At 42.9% G+C, this 22,554-nt stretch overlaps 1 protein-coding gene across 3 annotated transcripts in view; it reads right to left on the bottom strand.

The window, feature by feature from the left end:
- The window catches only part of TTC39A (tetratricopeptide repeat domain 39A), a 79,169-nt gene extending 57,786 nt beyond the window's left edge, over window positions 1–21,383 (bottom strand). Inside the window, exons 1-2 of one of the 3 annotated variants that reach the window (XM_034780180.1) lie at window positions 21,317–21,383; window positions 4,561–4,662 (exon numbers count right to left, since the gene is read on the bottom strand). In XM_034780180.1, the coding sequence (XP_034636071.1) occupies window positions 4,561–4,625 (65 nt within the window). In that variant the 5' untranslated portion in view covers window positions 4,626–4,662; window positions 21,317–21,383. Of the gene's footprint in view, window positions 1–4,560; window positions 4,663–7,932; window positions 8,143–21,013; window positions 21,290–21,316 lie in introns of those variants that run through there. The other 2 variants (XM_034780178.1, XM_034780179.1) reach the window with 2 other exon arrangements.
- Between the last annotated feature and the right edge of the window lie 1,171 nt (window positions 21,384–22,554).

Genomic DNA, 22,554 nt, shown 5'->3' with positions numbered 1-22,554 from the left:
TTCGGATAGCCACCATGATCCATGCCTTTATCTCCTCTGGATTAGACAACTACAATGTGCCACTCCTTATGGCGCTACACTGTAAGTTCATTTAGAAACAGAAGCTGGTGCAGAATACATCAGCCTGTGTATTAAGTAGTGTACCCCACCAGCACTTTGGGAGCTTCATCCACTTCCTTCAGGTTTCTGGGTGGAGGTATAGGTGTGTTGACTGCAAGCTTGAAAGGGCTTGGAGCCTTCCACCTGAGAAACCAACCTTCTTTCTGTGAGACATTGCCACGGTTACAATCAAGCGATGCATTAGAGCAGAAACTTTCTTGCTTAACAAGAAAGGGAGCAGTTGGCAGGGTGGTCCTCTATGTCGGCCCTTCAACTTTCATATTCATTCCCAACCTTTCTTCCAAAATAGCTCAGATTTGTTGACCTCGAGGCACTTACTTTTGCATACTTTGAAGGCTTTTTTGTTAATTGTTAGGGTGGCTGACGGTTGGGAAAGATTAATATTCTACATAAAAAATGAAATAAAAATAAAACCTCACGGCCCAGGTCTGCATGGTGAAGAATATGTCATGAATTGGACCCTACAATTAGGACAAACATTATTAGTGGAGAGAAGAGGGAAATTAGCTCTAAAAATCTAAAAAGCAGCAACCAAAAGATCTTTATGTAATCTGAAGAAAGAAGCCACATAAATATTTTAATGAAACTAGATCTGCCTTTCTGACATGCTCTTCTATCAGGAACAGAGATTTTATCACTACACAGAAGCACCCAGACACCTTCCCAAGGCATTGATTTTTAAACTGCTAGGAAAGACCTGTCAGTTATAACTGTCTCAGCTGCTGCAATAGATATTGTCATATATGCAGAGTCTACTTCTGCTCTCAGTTACACCTGATGCAAATGAGATGAAGATTAATGGAGCTAAACTGATTTTAGATGCCAAACGTGGCTAAATTGGTTATTTCAGTGGAATTGCAATGGTGTAACCCAGAACAGAATATGTCCCACACCATAAGTGATAAATCCACAAAAATCTAAAACAAAGAATTATTGGGACAACAGGTAAGAATTCTGAAAAATAAATACTTTTACAGGCTGTGGAAACCCATTTCAAATCTCAGCATGCTAAAAAGCAACAATGAGGAACTGATGCTCCACCCCCAAAGAAAATGTTGCCTATTACACATCCCACTCCCACAACTATTGTCATTCCCTAAAGAGATAGCGTGTGTCTGTAATGAAGATCATTTGTATTGCCTGTGGTGTCAAGGGCTAAGGGGCCTCCCTTTGACAATGGACTAAGATGAAAGATCAGTTTGAAAATGGTTTTGCAATTAAATAAATTCATATTCAAGATATGAGGATATAAAGTCAGCTCATGAAATGAATTCAACAGGGCCCTATGAAAACAGAATGGAAACTATATGCAATGAACGAGAATAAAAATGGATGGATAGACAAATCTATAGGCCCCTTCACAACAGGGGTCTCAGTGTCACTTTTGCAGCATTTTACTATCCCCCTTTTCTTTTTTAAACACAAAGTAAACATACCCACATGGGCACAGGGACATTTTGCACATGATTTCGGTGAAAATAGTGCTGCTCTTGTTAACATTTCATGACAACCTCCCACGCTACAAAACCACAACACTACAACACTGGGAATAAGGCAGATATCATCCCAAACCACTAGAAGGCTCACCGACTCCACAATTTGCTAAAAGCACATTTTACACAGTATCACCAACAGGGCAGCCTACAAAGCCAGTACCTTTGGTATCGAGGAGTGGGGTCAGTGCCCAAATAAGGTAGGTACATCACACCCACTGGAATGAATCCTTGACACATACCAAGCATAACAGCACTTTCCTTTGGTGGCGCCTGCTGTGACAAGCAGAGTGGACAGGGAGAAGACCAGCAGAGAGATGCACAACACTGAGATTTATTTTACATGGAGGCGGGGCAGAAGGCTGGCTGAAGCAATAAATGGGGGAACTGCAGCTGCTGCGACTTGGTGGCCTCAGGCCCATCCCAGCTCTGAGCAAATGCAAAAAGACTTATAAGGCAGCCATTTTGTTTTCTTTTAACTCTTGCACACCAGTGACTAGAGTCCAGATTGTCTCCAGCCCAACCAATCACTGATATCACAGGGTACTTGTAAGTGGAAGCAGTTTAGGATGAAAGGAAGTGACATAGCAAGAACTGACCCTATATCCAATTGTGTTCACTGTATACATCAGCAGCTTGAAATAAGGAAGGAGCAGTGTCGAAATCTGCTGATGGCACAACACCAGGCAAAACAACCTGTGGCAGCAGGGGTGGGAGCTGGCAATAAAATACAGAAGGACTTGGGAAGCAAAGAACTCAGGCAGCTGCAAGTTAAAGTATGAAAACACTGTGGGAATAAAGAGAGACACAAAAAATTTAAAAAAAGTGATCATATGCCCTCATTGCTCATAACCAGGGTTGTGTGTATAATGCAATTTTGCAACTATCAGCATGGCTACAGTGGCGTGTATGTGTTTTAGTTGCTGCATAAATGTATTTCAGAAGCAAAACACTCCTTTAAAAAAATTAACTCTCTAGCCTTCAAGGTCACAAAGAAAACCTTTCAAACGTCAACTGAGATCTTGTCTACTCTGGGAATTGGCCCCAAATCCAACAATCAATTGATGGCCAGCCACTGCACCAGTACAAACCCCAAATACAGGCAAGGAAAAAAAATCTGATTTACACTGCTCCTCTTTACACAAGGGAACATTCAATAAGATTTAAAAGGTGCAAAATTCAAACTGAGAAAAGGAAATTAAATTACATATTATTGCCATAGTATCTTTTCACATAAGTTAAGGCGTTTAAGGCCAAAATCTCAACAAGATTCAAAAAAGGGATTGGACATTTATATGGGTATCAAGAATATCCACACTTACCATAATTATAACAACTTTTTGTAGAAGGGATATTAAACCCCATGCTTCAGGGCTTAATCCAATCTCAATCTATTATTAGAGATGAGGATGAAATCTATTACGAGTGACAAGTTACCTTACATCTGCCTACTGCAGAGTCTCTTAATTTCCTCTGAAGCAACTGGTGCTAGCCACTGTCAGAGACCGGACGCTGGAGTAGATGGACCTTGGGTTGATCCAGTATGACAATTCTTACCTTTCAATGAGTTTACCCTAGTTTCAAGCAGGGTTGAACTCCACTGAAGCTGTGGCTTTCTTTGTCTACACTTGGGTTTACACTGAGACAGCTACATCAATGGCACTTGATCCTACAACCTGGCCTTATCTAAGTTGTTGAGTAAGGACTATTCACATAGGATGATTAATTAGTTTTAATTTTCTAAGGTTTCTCCATTGCTTGTGGGATTATCACTGAAAGGGCTGATGGAAGAAGTGTGCTCGGGAAAGGATATGTACGTGGATGGAGATCATTAAAGGAGGAAGCGGCATGGAAGAAGGCATAAAGTGGAAAAAGGAGAAAAAACAGTTGTCAGATGGAAGGCATCAAAGGAGCTGAAGCAGTAGAAAGAAATGAGCAGAGATAAAGGAAGAGATGTTCAGAAATGCGAAAGTGGGGACAAGGAGCATAAACTGGGAAAAGGGAAATAGCATAAAAAGTGAAAAGTTATTGGTTCAGGTTTTATACTCTGACATGTTAATGACACAGACAAGGAGAGATTGCTTTCAACTATGATGTATAACCTGATAACATTTTTTTCAGTTATGTTCCTTGTAACAAACTGCGACAGAACCTGTACTCATTGGTAAGAACAACTAAGAACCAGGTTGCATGTTACAGAACATACTGTTTGGTAAGGAAGAGTAAACATTTCATTCATCATAGGCTTGTCTATATGGTGCTTTAGTCCACACCAGAGGGATGCGTCTGACAAAGTGGGCATTCACCCACGAAAGCTTATGCTCCAATACTTCTGTTAGTCTTAAAGGTATCACAGTTGCTTTTTATAGATCCAGACTAACACGGCTACCCCTCTGATACTTGACACGAGAGGGATGTAAATTTTAATCTGTACTAGTTTGTTGTGCACTGCCTGGCTTGTGTAGACCCTGCTGACATGCACAAAGTTCTCTACTGGGCTTTAATGTAGTCCTGCTTCAAATAGTACTACGTGAACCAGCACTAGGGAACTTTTAGCGAATGTCAGCAGGGTCCACATGGATAAGATAGTCCACACTAGCTTGTCATGCACTAAAATTCACACCCTCCTGGTGCGGACTAAAGCACCATATAGATAACCCCAAGACGTTGCGGATATGGCAGCTGCACAAAGTACTATAACCACTGATCAATACCATGCCATTTACCTGTCTTGGGGGAGGGGGGGGGAATCTTTCCTTCTTCCAACACCAGCAACTTGCTATGTACAACCTAAAAGGTTATTTTATTATCCCACCGCCTCCTATCCAAAGGGAATATTATTTATCTGTCTAGTGCTCAAAGTGTAGTGGCAGTTCTAATGGAAGATGAAGAAAGCAAAGAAAAAAACAAAAACAAACCAAAAAGCTGGTAAAAGTATTCAACTTACTTCGCTTGTAGGGAAGCAAGGGCCTCAGGAAATTTGTTGCTTAGAAATAAATCCACAGCCATCATACATTCATCCAGGGCTACATTCAGGTCTGACGCAGATCTGTCAAAAAAAAATATTAAAGAATGAGAAAACCTACTACTTTCAATCCTCTGTTATTGAGCTTCTCATTTCTTGTAATGACAACATTTATGAGAAGTCCACTAATACACCACATAACAACTAACCCCCTAGCTTTGTAGTAAATATGCTGTCAGGAAATAAGAAACTAGTTATCACTTTAGATATTCCTTTATCTGTCCCTCATTTCCTCTCTCTCACACAGCCTCCACCCATCACCTTCTGGTCAGTTTCTACTATAAGATCTTAAATCCCTTTACATTAGGTTTGTAAGACAGAGTTCCCTCTTGTCTTGGTGCCATGTTATCATATACAGACAGCATGTCACCACCTAAAGATGCACCATCCTCACATTATGACATTTTCAGATTCAAATTAAATCCAAGGCTCGTTAATCTGCCCTGCAGATTCTAGGCTCACTGATCAGAATTGAGATCAGCCCATAAATCTTCGGAGTGGTGGTAACCCTTCATTCAGTGCCATTCCTGAGCTAGTAAAAAAAGCTACAAAGACAAAGTGGTCCCTGCCCCAGAAGTAGAGAATAAGCATTGCCCCCTTTCACCCTGGAACAAAGGACTAAACGGACTCGAGATGGGACCCAAGCCGCACAGTTCAGGTGGTGGTTAAATGTGGGGTTTTGGTTTGGTCCATTATAGAAATAAGGACCAGCTGCAAAGTCTGGATCCTTACCTAAACGTTTCCAAAGTTTGGTGATGGTTGTGTTCTGACCCATCTAGTGGCACCGAGACCACAGACAGAGACATTTTTTAATTTATATATATAGCCTTAGCTAAGACCCATGCAGTAGAGGCATTACAAGTGGGGGTGCTGGTCCGGGATTTCAATTGGGAAGTCTCTGAAGTGTGGAACACGCTTCCTCAGCCAGGGGAAATATGTAACCACACATCTCCTGGGTGTGGTGTTCTGTCCCATCTAGTGGCTTGGAGACCATTTACAGAGAGAGAGATTAAGGAGTCTGCTCTACAGCCTTTGCTAAGCCATATGGCTTTTAGCTCATGCACTGAGCTCCAGAGGCCCCAAGTTCGATCCCGCCCACTGACAACTTGGGTGTCAGTGTTACAGTTGCATCCAGGGTTTTGGTTCAGGTCCATCTCTAAGATATCCAAAATTAATAAGGGCAGAACAAACAAACAAAAAAACCTGATCAGACCCTTCCTTTACCCTACCTACCCTGTAAGATGAGAACAAGGGCTCTCAATGAAATGAAGGAAAATATTTCTTCATACAGCTTGCTATCAGTCTACGGATTTCATTACTGCAGTGGGATCAGAATGTCAAATACTGTGCCTGGATTATTTTATAATAAAAACATTAGTAGTTAAGCATGCTAGAATATGGTATAAGCTGATCATTGCAGAGGTCAGAAAGCAATCATCCCTTCAACATGCAGCATAACTGGCTAGTTGCAGCAGGGTTCCCCCTCCCCCCATCTTCTGAAGTCACTGCTTGAGACAAAATACTGGATTTGAGGGACTAATGGTCTCGGACAGCATGGAAACGCCTACATACATTGTTGCTGGAATGGCCTCATGGCAGCACCGTTTAACCCACATTTTGTGCGGCCATCGACCACAAAGTATGAGAAAGAAATAAGTCACTACAGCTATGTATATTCAAATATCAGCCCCAAAGTGCTAGTTTGAGTAAAAAATAGCTGCAATATACAGGTGAAAAACCAAATGCAGCATAGCGTAATCAGAGGATTAGTTCAGTGCCTTACCCTGACTGCATCTGTTTTCTTTAGGAGACTCTGATATTATGGCCTGATGTGTCAAGCCAATCTTTGATGAGTGCTTCTCAGATGGTCTCAGGATGACTGGTAATGAGATAATAGACCAGCTGAAAAGTTCTGGCCAAAGTTCAACACAAGACATAAAATTGTTGTACATGAAATGGCAGAATGAACAATAGACTTTGCACTGGCAAGGTTAATGTACCCTGGGAAATGTTGAAATATGGGTATTTTGCACCTTTTAAAGAAAGACTAGATTTCATTAGTACATGGTGCGCAAGCTAGTTTGGGTAATTTTTACAAAGTAATAAAGACTCATTTTCTCCTCCATCTCTCCCTGACTTTGGTTGCTCTAACTAACAAACTGTCTTGTGACTTGGAATCTGTTGCTTCCTTTTAAAAAAAAATTGCGAACATATAACTATCAAACTGAAAAAGAAATAGACCTCGAAAACAGGAAGTGTGCTAACAATATCACCCTAATGAGAAAGAGATCAGAGCTCAAAATAAGGCAACGAGAGATTAGTAATTACACTGAGGACTTTGCAATAATTTTTCTTTACAAAGAAAAACACTTTATTGAAGAAAAACAGCATGATTTTTTCCATGCTCAAGAACCAGGCTTAGAAATTTGAGAGAAACACATTATGTGACAGTGTCTCATAGCGCCTGTATCTTCACACTTTTCAGTTGTGCTACCTATTGTTCTCCTCCTGGAAAGACTTCAGACATTGATTAGCCCCAACATCCCTGTGAGCCATTATGTGTCTAATACAATCTAACGTATGAATAAACTATACATCTTAGAGCCCCACTCTGAGCCTGCTATATTTACTATTTTAAAACTGTCATCTGTAGGCTGAGTGTATTACAGTTATTTACCCTTTGTTAACCTATGCCCTTCAATATCACAGCATATTTAACATTGATCTGAAACATGTTCTCATCTAATTAAAAGTCTTCAGATGTTATTACTAATAAGATTTGTTTTTAATTATTTACCTTTGTGCAGAATGTTGATTTTTGTTTTTTTAAGTACAAGTACACTTCCTTGTGAGATTCCTTTTTACAAGAGAAAAGTGCTGGAAGTTTAATACTGTAAAAGTTTAAAGTATGCATAAAATATCTGAACCCCTTGGAATCCTTTCTAAAAGAAGAATGCTTAATACAATCCCACTCTCCTCTCAGCAGCCACAGTAATGCAAGTTACACACCTACCTTCCTAGTGTTCTAATGAAACTAGGATATTTGATGCACTCAGGGAGTAAAGAAAGCAGAATGCAAGCAGGTCAGGTGAATGCCATTTAATTATAAATGATACAGATCCTAGTCTGTTAATATAATAGTTCAAAGAAGAAATACTTTAGAGAATACTGAACATTTTTGCAAACTGATTAGTCATGCTTCAGTGCGTTGCACTTTCTCTGCTGCCTTCTCTCAGATATAAAATCAGCACTGCTTCAAATCCAAATGTAAGTAACTGTGTATCTGTAACTTACCCTTCTAGTAAGTCTCCGTTGTCTTTTGACATGGTCATTTGCACTGTATAGTGAGTGTGGAAATCAGCAGCATGAATTACCAAAAGACATCTAGCAGCAGCAGGCACGCCACACCACTTAACCAGCTCAGAATGACAGTCACACTAAGCGCAGGGCAGGGCAGGGTCTGCCTGCCTGCAGAGCATGGCATATTCACTGATTGGTCATTACAATAAAATAAAGGGAGTTTCTGTAGTTCAGTTGTAATATCCTATGCATGAGTGATTTGGGAATCATGCCCTCTGCGGGGCTAGGCATTGCATAGTCAGAGACTCCAGTTGCTGCTGCCCCTACTGGCTGAACAGGTACTACTGCATTGGGGGGAGGGTTAATATGGGGCCACACACCTAGGGCCATCCCTCCCCACCCCAGCACCCCTGCTGGATCCATAATGGTATAGTGGGTGGAAACATTCTCCCCCTCACCACATGGACTTGGCTAGCTCCTCTGCAGTTTTCTCCCAAGTAGGGGCGCTGGAACAGTGTTTATAGTGGGGGTGCTCAGAGCCATTGAACCAAACTGTAAACCCTGTATCGAATGGAAACCACATCAAGCCAGGGGGTGTGGCAGCACCCCCCGCACCCTTAGTTCTAGCACCTACACCACCAAGAAACTCCAGGCAGTAGGAGCAGAAGCAGCTAAAGGCGGGACTGGAGATCTGTTCCTTCAGACATTGAGAGAACTTTCTAGTTTTGACGGGACTCTCTCTTCCCTGTGCTGATTGGCTGTTTGCGCCAACCCTCCCACTCCCTCACCGTCTCTTCACCTCAGCTTCACGCCACATCTGTCCCTCTTTTGGGGTGGCGGAAGCTTCCTAACAGTGTGTGTTGGGGGGGGGGGAACACTGGTGCCTGAACTATGGCCTCACCCCCCCATCCCACCATTCCCCCAAGACCCCTCCTCCCCATTCACCCTTATAGCCAGTAAAAAGTGGGAGGGCTAAAAGTGAGGGAGCCATGGTCCCCTGGTGCCCCCATTCCGGTGGCCCTGCCCTCTTACCCTCTTCTCTCCTGACTTGTCCCCCTCCCTTCCCATTTAGCTTGTGGATCTAACATGGCGTTTGCTGGCCTCCTACTGGTCACACTGCTTGTGTGTGTTCTACCCCCTTTCCCCACTGTGCGTCTGTCTTGTCTATTTACATCGCTGCTCTTCAGGGTAGGGACTGTGCTGTTCTGTGCCTGGGCGGTGCCAAGCACAATGGGGCCCACTCCCTGGTTGGCCCTGAGGCCCTACTGTAACAAACATTAAACAACAAGCAGCTGTGAAGCTGATGTCCCATTAGACACTAGTAATGGTGGATAGAAGGGCAGCTTAAAGTTTTGATTTTATGTTTTAGCCCTCTCACCCAGCCTGTGCCTGGTGTTTGTCTTAGATGATAAGTAAAGCTACGATTTTGTCAGGGATGTTTTTATAAAAGTCCCTGACTTTTACTAAAAACATCAGTGACAAAATGGGGAGGGAGGAGGGTCCAGCACCCTGTCCCCTCCCCCCCCACCTGCAGCAGCTGGGAGCTGCAGGGTCCCCATTGCCCAGCGGGGCTGGAGCTAGGGCAGTCCCCCCGCCACCTCAGCCGGAGGTTGGGTAGCTGTAGGGAGCCCTTCCAGCAGCTGCTGATCAGCTCTGGGGTCCCTCTGCTGCTGTCGGAGGCAGCTGGGAGCTGCGGGCTGGGGCTGCTCACAGAGGCTGAGCAGTTGCTGGGGGGGGGGGGGACCCTGCCAGTGGCAGCAGCTGGCTGGGGGGCTGCAAGGGGTCCTCCTGCCACTGAGCAGCCCCAGGGTCCTGGTCCTTCTGCTGCTCTTGCCAACGGCTGGGCAGGTCAGGGTTCCTGCCAGCGGCAGCCAGTCAGTTGCAGGGGTGCTCATGCCAATTGGGGAGCTTCCACTGAGCAGATCCAGGGTCCCTCTGTTGCCATCGGAAGTGGCTGGGAGCTGCAGGTAGTGGAGGTACCGGCTGCTCGCAGAGGCTGAGCAGCTGCAGTGGGGGGCCCTGCCCGTGGTGGTGGCTGGAGAGCTCAGGGATCCCCACCGGTGCCGATGGCCGGTCAGTTGTGGGAGGTCCCACCACCTGCAGCGACTTGGCAGCTGCAGGAGGTTCCCCATGGCCTGAGGAGGCTGGGCTGCTGCAGGGGTCCCCCGCTGCTGGCTTCAGCAGATGTTACTGAGCATGCTCAGTACACCCTACTTAGCAAATTCAGTCAGATAGCGGGTTTTCACACTACAGGGTGGCTGGTCCGCTGTGGGGGTCCTCAATGTCATGGGGGTCGCTGGAAGTCACAGATTCCGTGAATTCCGCGACCTCTCTGACATAATCGTAGCCTTACTTATAAGCTCTCCAGGACAGGAATTGGGCCCTCCTGTCTATATATGGACAACATCTAGCATGCTGTGGACACCATTTGTAATACAAATAACAAATCGACCACTGATTGAAGCTTTAAAGCTTAAAATAGATACAAGAGTACCAGTTTCTTCCATCTAGTGTTTGGTGCATGGGGCTACGTGCCGGGATTTTTTCTGCTATCCTAGACATGACACTGAAAGGAGAAATTGCAGTCTGAAAAGACCCTTTTTGGGTAACCACGTGCAGGAGTCTCAGAAAAGATACTAGCAACTAAGGAGAGCTGCTAACATTTAAGACAACATGAACACTCTCATGCTTTAGGTCAGTGGTTCTCAACCAGGGGCACATGTACTCCTGAGGGTACACAGAGGTCTTCCAGGGAGTACATCAACTCATCTTGATATTTGCCTAGTTTTACAACAGGTTACAAAAAAGTACTAGCAAAGTCAGTACAAACTAAAATTTCATACAGACAAAATGAGAAAGTAAGCAATTTTTCAGTAATAGTATTCTGTGACACTTTTGTATTTTTATGTCTGATTTTGTAAGCAAGTAGTTTTTAAGTGAGGTGAAACTTGTTACACAAGACAAATCCGACTCCTGAAAGGGGTACAGTAGTCTGGAAAGGTTGAGAACCACTGCTTAGGTTTCTACTCAGACCTAAAGTGAATACAGATTTATGTAGACTATAAGTAGAAAATAGGAAATAATCACCCCCTCTCAGTTAGTGGTTCTCTCTTTTCTAGTTTCTCTCTCTTCTACTAATACCACATTTGTATGGAGGAAAGTTATTGATTTAAAACACACTTATTTTTCTTCATTTGTTTTATATATGTACAAATGCTATACTTTATTATATTAAAATGTGTCTGTATCCATATACACACACTAATTATACACAGACAGAGAAAGTTTCAAGAGAATACTTGAAGGCTTTAGTTAATGTGTAATAATTCATGCCTAGGTGCTGTGGCAACAAAGTAGGTGTGAATTATTACATAATAGCTAATGTGCCTGGTTAAAATTCTTGGTACATTTGCCATCATACGGAAAGCTGTGTCAAGAGGGTGGCACAATTATTTTAATTCCTCCTTGCAGAGGTTAGCTATTATATGCCGCTTATTTAGAATGAAGTGGCATCTTTGCTCACTGGTTTGAGCTGGGACAAGATTATGCATCTTTTTAACTGGCTACCTATAAAGTTTCCAACTGATTTTAAGTTGACTTTGCTGGTCTCGTATGGTGAAGGCTCTTGCTGTTTCTTCTTCAAGCCTTGACTTGGCAAGTATCTGTGCTTTAAAACCACCTGCCTTTTACGAATTCCACTACCACAGCCAGCAGTACCTTTGCTGAGCTAGCCCCTAGAGGGTGCAATTTGCTCTCTAGACAGCTATTGCAACCCCTTTTTTATTATTATTATAAGGTTGGTTTTGTTTTAGTTAAAACCACCAATACCTCCATATTTAGGACCTCCTCCTGTCCATCTTTACTAGAATCCCCTTTCTAGTTTGCTCTATTTGTTTGCAGGTTTTAGAAGGACAATTATATTGTTTTCATTTGTGATTTTTATTACCTATTCATGAAATCATCATACTCTGGCTTGGGGACCTCTGCAGGTGTGCTTTATAAAAATAATTATAATGTACCCTGTGATACACTGAGCACCTTCTATTCCCATTGACTTCATGGAACTTGAGAATATTCAGCACCTCTGCAGAAGTGCTCAGCACGTGGCCTGATTGGGCTCTTTTTGCTTAAATATCAACCTCTGAGTGCCTACAGCAGTACTGTCCACAGGTGCAACATTGAACATTGTTTAATTATTAGTCCTCCGATATATTTTTTTAAATGGTTAAAAAAAAAACCCCCCACAGAATCAAGGTACTTTTCATGATTAAAAATTATTCTCTTTTGGAAAAAGGAAATTGAAATCTGTTTCTTTACAGATTTTTTCATTCCATTGTGTGTATGGTACAGACTCATTCATTATTGTAAGGTTGCTACTGAGTGCTATGCTGCACACATACTTATTTGTTATTGCAAAATTACTGTTCCATCCTGGGGCACTGGTTTTCTTTCCCCTCTTCCCCCCACACCACACCCCAAGGGAAAAAAAAGTCTTGATGCTTGTATTTTGAAAAATTAAACACCGAAGGGGAAATCCTCACCCCACTGATTCTATGACTGCAACAGGGCCAGGGTTTAACCCCAAGAATTATTACACCTCTGCAAACAGACAAAAGGGTAGGTCTAATTTGGGTCTCCCATTCTTTACAGTGGTCCCTTCAATATTACCTCCAAAACATGCAGAAGTATTGAAACAATTAAATAAAAACAGGTTAAATTAGTTTAGATAATGTTTTCACCCCTCAGCTCACAGAGAACATATACAAATACTCATTCCAGCATTTCAGCCCTTATATATGTAGGGGTAAGTGCCTTAAATTTTAGACAGCTGCATCAAGCTTCATTATAAATCCACAGTATTCAGAGAAGTCTATTTAGGTTTGAGGCCTGAATTGCTTAACTGGGGAAAATGTATTACAAGACAGATAGTCAGATGAGGTTTACCCAGAGATTCTGCAGCTCCTGATCTAGTCTGATCTCAAACTAAGCAAGGTTGGGTTAGGCTGGCACTTGGATGGGAGACTCACCCCCCGCCCCCCAAGGGCATATTGGTGTTTCAGTAGGTGGTGCTCCTCTCTCCAAGTCAGTATTGAATCAATGCCCTAGGATGTTGCCGGGGGCACTAAGTTACTGGAGATGAAATCTTTTGAGAAAGATGTTAAACAGCGGTCTTGGCCATTTGCGCACACAGTGCAAGGCATACACACCAATGGCAGAGCACAGCGCTGGGAGAGGGATTACTTACACCCAAAGAAACCCCCTAGTACACAACCCAGTTGGTTGGACTGGATATTTAGGCTAGGAAATCCTGAATAAGAGGACACTGAACTTATACCCTAACACTAATCCTATCAATAGCGCTTTGGGAGGAACCCTCTCTTCCTCTGTAGGGCACCAGCACGAGGGGGCCCTAATCCTGACTGCAGCCTCTCCACACTGTTGGACTGAGGTTCATTTACTCAGCAGATGAGTCTAACAAATATTTATTAAGGCAAAAGACTCAGAGTAGCGATCAATTATTCACAAGTGGGAAACCCATCAGAACAATCTCGTCACAGTTGCCTCCAGCACCAGACAATACAGCTTCAACCTCCCTTCGTTACATAAATTTAGGCCAGGTCTACACTACAAACTTACATCAGTATGTCACAGATGTGAAAAATCCACACCCCTGAGTGACAGTTATACTAACCTAACCCTCAGTGTAGACTGTACTGTGTCGATGGCAGAGTTTATTTTGTAGAGTAGTTAAAACATGGCTTCCACTACCAACAGTTTGGTTCTGGTTTTAAATGGGTTGATCTGCATATTGTTTAGGGCCTTTCTTCTCCTTAAACTAAGTTTCACCTATGTTAATGTAGCACATGTAGTTTCAATTGTCCCAGGAGAATGTCTATACTGTGTAAGCTAAGCACAATTAAAAGTGGCAGGTAACTCTACTGTGTACTGGGAGAATGGACTAGCTTGAGCTAGCACACATCTTACCATTGTTTGGAGAAAAAGAATTAGCTCTTAGCCTGATTTCCTCAGCAGTTAATATGCTTGATAAATTCCCTTCACTAGTGCTGCCAGAAAGTGCCCTGCTTACTTGATTACTGAGCCCTGAACATCATACTGTTGCAATCTTGGTTTCTCCTGCTGCTGTAGAGATTCAGCAGTAGGCCACAGCTAGTAGGAGGCTCAGAAATGACCAATGCAATTTAAAAAGAACACTTATTTCCAATTGTATTTCACAGTTCATGGATGGTGAGAAATGCTTCTCCCCAAAGCAAAGTGAACCCCACCGAAGGATGCAGGTTTCCTTTAAGAATTTTAGTACCGACATGGAGCAAAAATGAGTAGATTGCAACATCTCCATTGCAAAACAGGTCTGTTGCTTTTTGTTTTGATGCCCAAGCCACTAAAGACTGTATGTGCGATCAGTGATACTATGGATCTCTCTCTACCACATAATTTTCAGAAATACCAATAATACTGTCCTCTAGCACAATAACTCTGGGCAATCACAGACAATATATAGGGGATATCAGGGCACATCTCTTCCATTTAAAGATTTTCTTTAAATGGCTCACTGCTTTGAGTAATACTGTAGTGCCATAAACACAGTATGAATCAGAGATTAGATTTTTCTTTCCTAAACGGATAATGATTTTCAATCACTTGGGAAGAGTTTCTTCTCTATTTTACAAACACTCCGAAAGTGGAGTCAGATCAGAAATAACCTAATATGAACAGCCATCTCATGACCACCAAAAGAAGAGAGAATTAACAATCAGCCTCCACAATAGTTTAAAAAAAGTTGCTGTCTTTCCTTTAGATGCTTTAGACAATTTAGATGCTTTCCTTTAGACAATTTAGATGCTTATAAATAATTCAAGAATGAATATGTATATAAAACAAAATCGTTTTTGACATATCTGGTTCCTACCAACATCTGGAGACCATTTAGTACATCCACAGGACAGCAATATCCCTTCTGGTTCTATGTAGAAAGCTGGCAATGCCCCATATTTCATACATCTTTTTGTTCTGTGTTTTGTACAGAACAGCCAGCATAATGGCATCTTGGTCCATGAAAAGAGCTGCTAGGGGCTATAATAATAGAATACATTATAATAAGAAATAATATGGCAACAGGAAAGGATTTGATACCCATGTTTCTCACCTCTTCTCTACTGAAGAGGCACATGTGATAAAGTTCTTCTTGGATTTAGAAGAACTTGGTCAGCACTTGTATAATAATCTATTTGAACCTTTTGCCAGTTGTTCTATGACAGTGGTTCTCAACCAGGGCTCCGGGGGCCCCTGAGAGGCTGTGAGCAGGTGTCAGGTGGGCCGCCAAGCAGGGTTAGCATTAGACTCACTGGGGCCCAGGGTAGAAAGGCAAAGCCCCACCGCATGGGGCTGAAGCCCAGGGCCCTGAGCCCCATCACCTGGGGCTCAAACTGAAGCCTGAGCAATGTAGCTTCGCAGGAGCCCCTGTGGCATGGGGCCCCAGGCAACTGCCCTGCTTGCTACCCCCTAACGCCGGCCCTGGCTTTTAGATACAGAAAACCAGTTGTTGTGGCACAGGTGGGCCCTGAAGTTTTTAATAGCATGTTGGGGGGGCCTCAAAGAAAAAGATTGAGAACCTCTGTTCCATGAGAGACATACTATTCTAAAACTTACCACATCCATTTACAACAACCACAAGATCTAAGCAGTATAGGGTGACCAGACAGCAAGTGTGAAAAATCAGGACAGGGGATGGAGGGGTAATAGGAGCCTATATAAGAAAAAAGGCCCAAATATTGGGACATCTGGTCACCCTAAAGCAGTATTATAGCACTCTACTAAATGATTCTTCCCAGGTTTCTGGCCTAGCTGTCCATGGGACTTCTGGATAAATAAAACAGTGAGATGTAGCATTGTGATTCAGTGGATAGGACACAGCATTGTGAGCCCTGAGACTTGCGTTCTCCAACCGACTTATTTACATTCTGTTTGACACATCTGGACAAGCACTTGAAAGAAAGAATAATAAATTCACTTACTTTTAAATAGCTTTGCTTCAGCAATACTCATGCCACATTTGTGTTCCCTTTTTGTGAACATTTGAACAATTGAGATTTTATTGGCATGTTCACAGAATGCTAACCGCAAAGTTACATGGGTGACTATTCCCATTAAAAATGCTTGCATGCTCATCCAGTCAAGGAAAAGAAAATACCGTGTGAATTATCTGACCAATCACAAGATAGCAAAAGCTCAGTTATCAGACACTTGCAGCAAACTGTTGAAGATCAATGCACAGAAAAAATAATCCACTCCAAGCATTGTTATTGGTCATTCCAGAAAACTACAATCTGCTCATGGATATTCTGTGGTGAGGAAGAAGCTATAGATGTTGGGTAAATTATTCATTGTAAACCATTTGCTCTTTATAACAACCCTTAACATCTTTGAAAACTTATCAGGCTACTCTTCAGTCTTTTTTCCTTAAGATTAAACATGCCCCGTTTTTAACCTTTCCTCACAGGTCAGGTTTTCTAAATCTTTTATCATTTTTGTTGCTCTCCTCTGGACTCACTCCAGTTTGTCCACATCTTTCCTAAAGTGTGGCACCCAGAACACTACTCTAGCTAAGGCCCCACCAGGGCTGAGTAAGACGGCACATCTACTACCTGTGTAATACACCCCAGAATGACATAAGTCTCTCTCACAACTGCATCACTGTGCCGACTCATTCAATTTGTGATCTACTACAATCTCTAGATCCTTTTCAGAATACTACCCTCTAGCCAATTAGTCTCCATTTTCTAGTGGTGCATTTGATTTTTGCTTCTTAAGTGTAGTACTTTGCACTTGCCTTTTTTGAATTTCATTTTGTTGAAATTTGTCAATTCTCCAACTTGTCAAGTTTGTTTTGAATTCTAATCCTGTTCTTTTCAAAGTGCTTGCAACCCTTCCCATCTTTGTGCCATCTGAAGATGTATAAGCATACTCTCCACTCCATTATCTAAGTCATTAATGAAAATATTGAGTAGTATCAGACCCTGGACAGACCTCTGCAGGACCTCCCTAGATGCTTTGACAGTGAACCATTGATAACCACCCTTTGAGTATGGATTTTCAACTAGTTGTACACCCACCGTATGGTAATTGAATCTAGACCACATTTCCCTAGTGTGCTTATGAGAATGTCACGTAGGCTGTGTCAAAAGCCTTATTAAAAAAAAAATAAAAAACTAGATTTAGCACATCTACAGTTTCCCTTTTATCCCCAAGGCCAGTAACTCTGTCAAAGGAGGAAGTTAGGTTGGTTTGGTACAGTTTGTTCTTAAGAAATCCATATTGGCAATTCCTTATAACTAGGACCCTACCAAATTCAAAGCCATGAAAAATGCATCACAGACTCTGAAGTCTGGTCTCCCTACCGGTGAAATCTGGTCTTTTGTGTGCTTTTACCCTAAACTATACAGATTTCATGGGGAGACCAGCATTTCTCAAATTGGGGGTCCTGACCCAAAAGAGTTGCAGGGGAGGTCACAAGCTTATTTTAGGGGGTCGTGATATTGCCACCCTTACTTCTGCCCTGCCTTCAGAACTGGGTGGCGGCCAGAGAACGGCGGCTGTTGGTCAGGCACCCAGCTCTGAAGGCGGCACCCCACCAGCAGAAGCACAGAAGTAAGGGTGGTAATACCATACTATGCCACCCTTACTTTTGCACTGCTGCCTTCAAAGCTAGACAGCTGGAGAGTGGTGGCTGCTGACTGAGGGCCCAGCTCTGCAGGCAGCAGCGCACAAGTAAGGGTGGCAATACCATATCATGACATCCTTACTTCTGCACTCCCGCTGGCAGCCGCTCTGCCTTCAGAGCTGGGATCCCAGCCAGCAGCCGCCATTCTCCAGCTGTCCAGCTCTGAAGGCAGCGCCGCCACCAGCAGCAGCACATAAGTAATAGTAGCAGTACCGCACCCCCCTCACAACTCCTTTTTGGGTCAGAACCCCTACAATTACAACACTGTGAAGTTTCAGATTTAAATAACTGAAATCATTACATTTACAATTGTTTTAATCTTATGACTGTGAAATTGACCAAAATGGACCGTGAATTTGGTAGGGCCCTACTTATAACCCGATTATCCTTTAGGCACTTACAATTTGACAGTTTAATAATTTGTTCCAGAATCTTTCCAGGTATCAAAGTTAGGCTGACTGGTCTACAGTTCCCCAGGTCCTCTTTGTTCCCCTTTTTAAAGGCAGGTACTATGTTTGGACTTCTGCAATCCTCTGGGACCTTACCTGTGCTCCACGAGTTCTCAAAGGTAATTGCTAATGTTTCTGAGATTGCGTCAGCTAGTTCCTAAAGTACCCTAAGATGAAATTCATCAGGCCCTGCTGACTTGAATACATCTAACAACTAAATATTCTTTAACCTGTTCTTTCCCTTTGTGGGCTTCTGTGTCTTCCCCCTTGTTGTTAATATTAATTGTGTTATGTATCTGCTCACAATTATCCTTTTCAGTGAAAAGTGAGGCAAAATAGGCATTAAACACCTCAGTCTTCTTATGTTGTCTGTTATTAGCCCCCTTTCCCTGCTAAGTAGAGGACTTGAACTTCCTTTCATCTTTCTCTTGCTGGCATGCTACTGGTATCAGGGGGGGAGCAAAAAAAAAAAAACAAAAAAACTAAAATTGGGTGTCCTTGCTAGACCCCAAAGGGTGAATAAATGTGCAGTTGCCCTCAATGGAGGCATAATACATTATGTAATTTTCAGTGAATTACAGTATGAAAATCCAAATATCCAGGGTACTTAAAAGTACCTTGTAAAATATGTTAGGTCAGAGTATGAAAGTTAGGTCCAGTAGCTACAGGAAGGAAACAAGAAGAATTGAGTAAACTGGATGTACTAAAAGCATCAGCAGCTGAGTCAGTGTGATGTCTAGCACATCCTTTCTTGTCTCCCAAAATTTAAACAAAATTACCCGATGCTTCTGAATAAACATTCCTTCTTGTGCCCAAAACTTACTCTCCAACAAATGCCTGTGTAATGTGGTCACAACCACACTGAGCCACTATCACATTAGTCAATCTTCATTATGTAACAGCCTTGCAAAATACCATCATGAAAATGTATTAGCCCAGGCATAAAATCTACTCATCTACCCTTAAGGATGAAAAAAACAACCTCCCCTCCCCCCGACATTTTAGTAGCCTGTTAGAAAAATTCTTGTCCAAGGAGAATATGCCAGTAGAATTGTGCAAGGCTGTTATAAACACATTAAAACATTTGGCGTTTTTAGCTCCTCACAATGGTTCTATAGGAAGTGTAAATTTACTAATCACTCAGTCGCTTCACTGCTCTAAGTGCCACATACCACTTCCCTTGGTCCTCGCCAGCAACTCTAACCAACATTAATGGAAGTTCCATGGCTGATTGAGAGCCCTTAAGACTTATGCTCTAAAACCCAGGAAACACTTTCTGTCATGGTTTTTCTAGATCAATTTAAATCTTGTATTGAAGTTATTCTCTCCTCAGTTTGCACATATAAATCCCACTAAGCCCAGTGCAAGTTACTCATGTGTGGAAAGAGGTAAAAAATAGACAACTCTGTAGATGCACTTTGAAACCACTTAATAGCCTAGAATCTGATGTTTTATAATGTATCCCAGACTGATCTTTTATCAGTAAATGTCTTCCTTGTCTGCTGAAGGACAATAGCTTTAAGTTTGTTACATTGATTCTGATTGTATAACAAACTGTTTATTTCAAGAATCTTCATATTAGGTGGAGAGTCGATTCTCAGAGGTAAATAAGATATGCTATTTTTTAGACTGGAACACATAAGATTCCAGATCCTAGCTATTTATTTAAACACAGATTCACTTGTTAATCAAAGTTACCCCCCCCCCCCCCCCCACACACACACTAGAAGTTTATCAGTTTTAGAAATGTGCATGTGAGAGGGCTAAGTCTTACCTCCTGCAACACTAAATGTACTTTTTTTTTAAATGAGATAAAATATTGAATTGTGCAACAGTAAGTGACAATGTTCTACTACTAAGGTATGACACAAATCTTCTCAAACAAAAGCTTAAAAATAAGGCCTGGATCCTGCAAACAGTTACACCTGTAAGTAGTACCACAAACTTCAATTATACTATTCACATGAGTCAAGTTAAATTTACATTTAACTGTTGCAGGACCAGGGGCTAAGTCAGTCCTTTATTTGAATGGCCTAAACAGAAAAACCCCATTAGAGCAAAACAAAAAGGAGCGAATGATAAATACTTGGTGCTGACATAGCACCTTTTACAGACTGGGAGAGTGAAGAACTTGCTCAAAGTTTCACACAAATCAGCATGCCTGTTGGGAGTCAGATCCTGGGTTTCATTTCCATGTCCCTGCTGTAATAATTAGATCACACTACTTAAAAGGCATCAGAGTTCATAAACTGAGTTAAAACTGAAAGATCACATGAGCTTGATTTCCTTGTTAGCCAAAAACAGAGACTCCTCATCTCATGGAGTTTTTATAATTATTTAAACGGATGGCATCTCAGGCCAGCTCAAGAGCAGAAAACAAATCTCAAATCTGTCTTCTTTGAGGAAGCAGGAACTATATGTCAAAATAGAAGAACACACCACCAGTTGGGTATAAACAAGGATTGTTCATCCAGCAACCACACAGTCTCCATTTCACCTGACATTAAGATACCATAACCTACCTTCAAAATTAAATGACTCTATGGCGCAGGTTTCCTTGACAAAGGAGTGCCTGAGAAAACTGGAACGGCTAGCAGGTGCCATCAAGCGACACAACACAGTCTCTTTCTCCCCAGAGGCAGCCCTGGGAGTTTCCATGGATTGGGGGTGAATATATGGGCTACCTATTGCACACAAGCTACAAGAACAATCCTAGCAAGGTGTCCGCCCCCCCCCCCCCTCCTACTAACTTTGCCTTCTAAGACACAACGCCACGACTCCAGGTGACACCTGTAGCCAGGCCCCTGCGCCCAGCCCCTCGAGCTGCCCCAGCCCAGCCGCGCGCCCCCGGCCCCCCAGGGCAGCGGGTCCCCGCCACGGCGCAGACCTGGGCTCGCTTTTCCCGCTGCCGGCTCTCCGGGCGGCTCGGATGTCCATGAACGCAGCGGGAGGGGCCGGTTGCCCGGACTCCAGCTGTGCTCCTGGCTGGGGCAAGGCGCGGGCGGATGCTGCAGCCGTCTCATGGTGGGACCCAGCCAAAGCAGGCGGCGGCCTCAGGTCGGGCTCTCCCCTGGGCAGGGCCGCTGGCTCCTACAGGTTAGCGGCTGCTCCCGCTCCCAGCTGCGGCCGTTCGCATCGCTGGGTCTTAACAGGGCCCGGATTCGCGGAGCCCCCGGGAAGGTGCACTCACCCGGGCCGCAGAAACCCAGCGCCGAGCTCCAGTAGGGCGCAGGGCTGGCCCCGGGGAACCCCGCCCGGGCAGGGCGCTGACCCGACTGTTCCCGGCGGCAGGGACTTGTGAAAGGGGAGCCCCGCTGATTGTAACCGCACCATGGTGCACAGGGCGGGTTTCACGTGCACAGGGCAAGAGTTATGTGCAGCCTGCTGCCAAATGAATCATCCCGAATTAAACTTTCTGGCTAGACTTTAGGTCTTTGGCTGTAGTATGTGGGTTTCTGGCTCGGTCGCGGTTTAATTCTCTCCGCCCCATTATCCCTTCCACATTCAAAGTTCAGGTCCCTTCAATTCAACATGGCAGAAGAGTAAGGTTCTGGTCCCTGTGCCTCCCTGGACTTTATTTCTCCCTCTTACTTTACAAATAGGAAAGTGGAGCCAGGTAACAGCAATAGCAGAACTAGGGCGTGGGAGATTTCTTGAAGTGTGTATTTGAAAAAAGTGTATATGAAAGGTCAGAGACCCTAACTGACAGGTGTGAAGACCCATTTTTTAAAATGTCAGATATCAACAGTGAGATGAACCAGGACCCAGACTCCCCCACCCTTCCAGAGCTGTTCACATGCAGGGTTTTAGTTTGTGATCATTTAACTAGACACATTTTTTATTCCAAAACCAAAGGGAAGATAGTTAAGTTTCACAATCATGTTTCCTATTTTATATAAATACCATTTCTGTTAGAGAGGTGGTTTAGGTAAGAAAATTTCAGAATTAACTCTATTTAGTGCTGAATGCTACAGGCAGTTGTCAACCTAAACTTAATAAAATTAGACTTTTTTGGGAGGGGGTATGTGTAAGGTAGGGGGTTATTTTTGATAGGGAATTAAAATTCAGAATTGTCCATAATATTAAAAGAAAACATCTAAATGAAACACTATACAGTAGTGTGTGCAGATCTGGTCACCCCATCTCAAAAAATATATAGTAGAATTGGGAAAAGTTAAGAGAAGGGCAACAAAAATCATGAATGGTATGGAGAAAATTAGTAAGGAAGTGTTATTTCACCTTTCACATGATGCAAGAACCAAGAGTCACCTGATGAAGTTAATAGGCAGCAGTTTAAAACAAACAAGCAGAAGTGCGTATTCACACAACACAGTCAATCTGTTGGCAGGGAATACTGTGAAGACAAAAGAATCAGGTAAATTCATAGGTTTAAATTTAACCCAGGTTGTTTTTCAGTAAAGATTACTG

Source organism: Trachemys scripta, chromosome 8 (genome assembly GCF_013100865.1).
Source record: "Trachemys scripta elegans isolate TJP31775 chromosome 8, CAS_Tse_1.0, whole genome shotgun sequence".
Classification (NCBI taxonomy): domain Eukaryota; kingdom Metazoa; phylum Chordata; order Testudines; family Emydidae; genus Trachemys; species Trachemys scripta.
The sequence above is the reverse complement of the archived record's forward strand: the minus strand, read 5'-3'. Positions and strand labels throughout refer to the sequence as shown.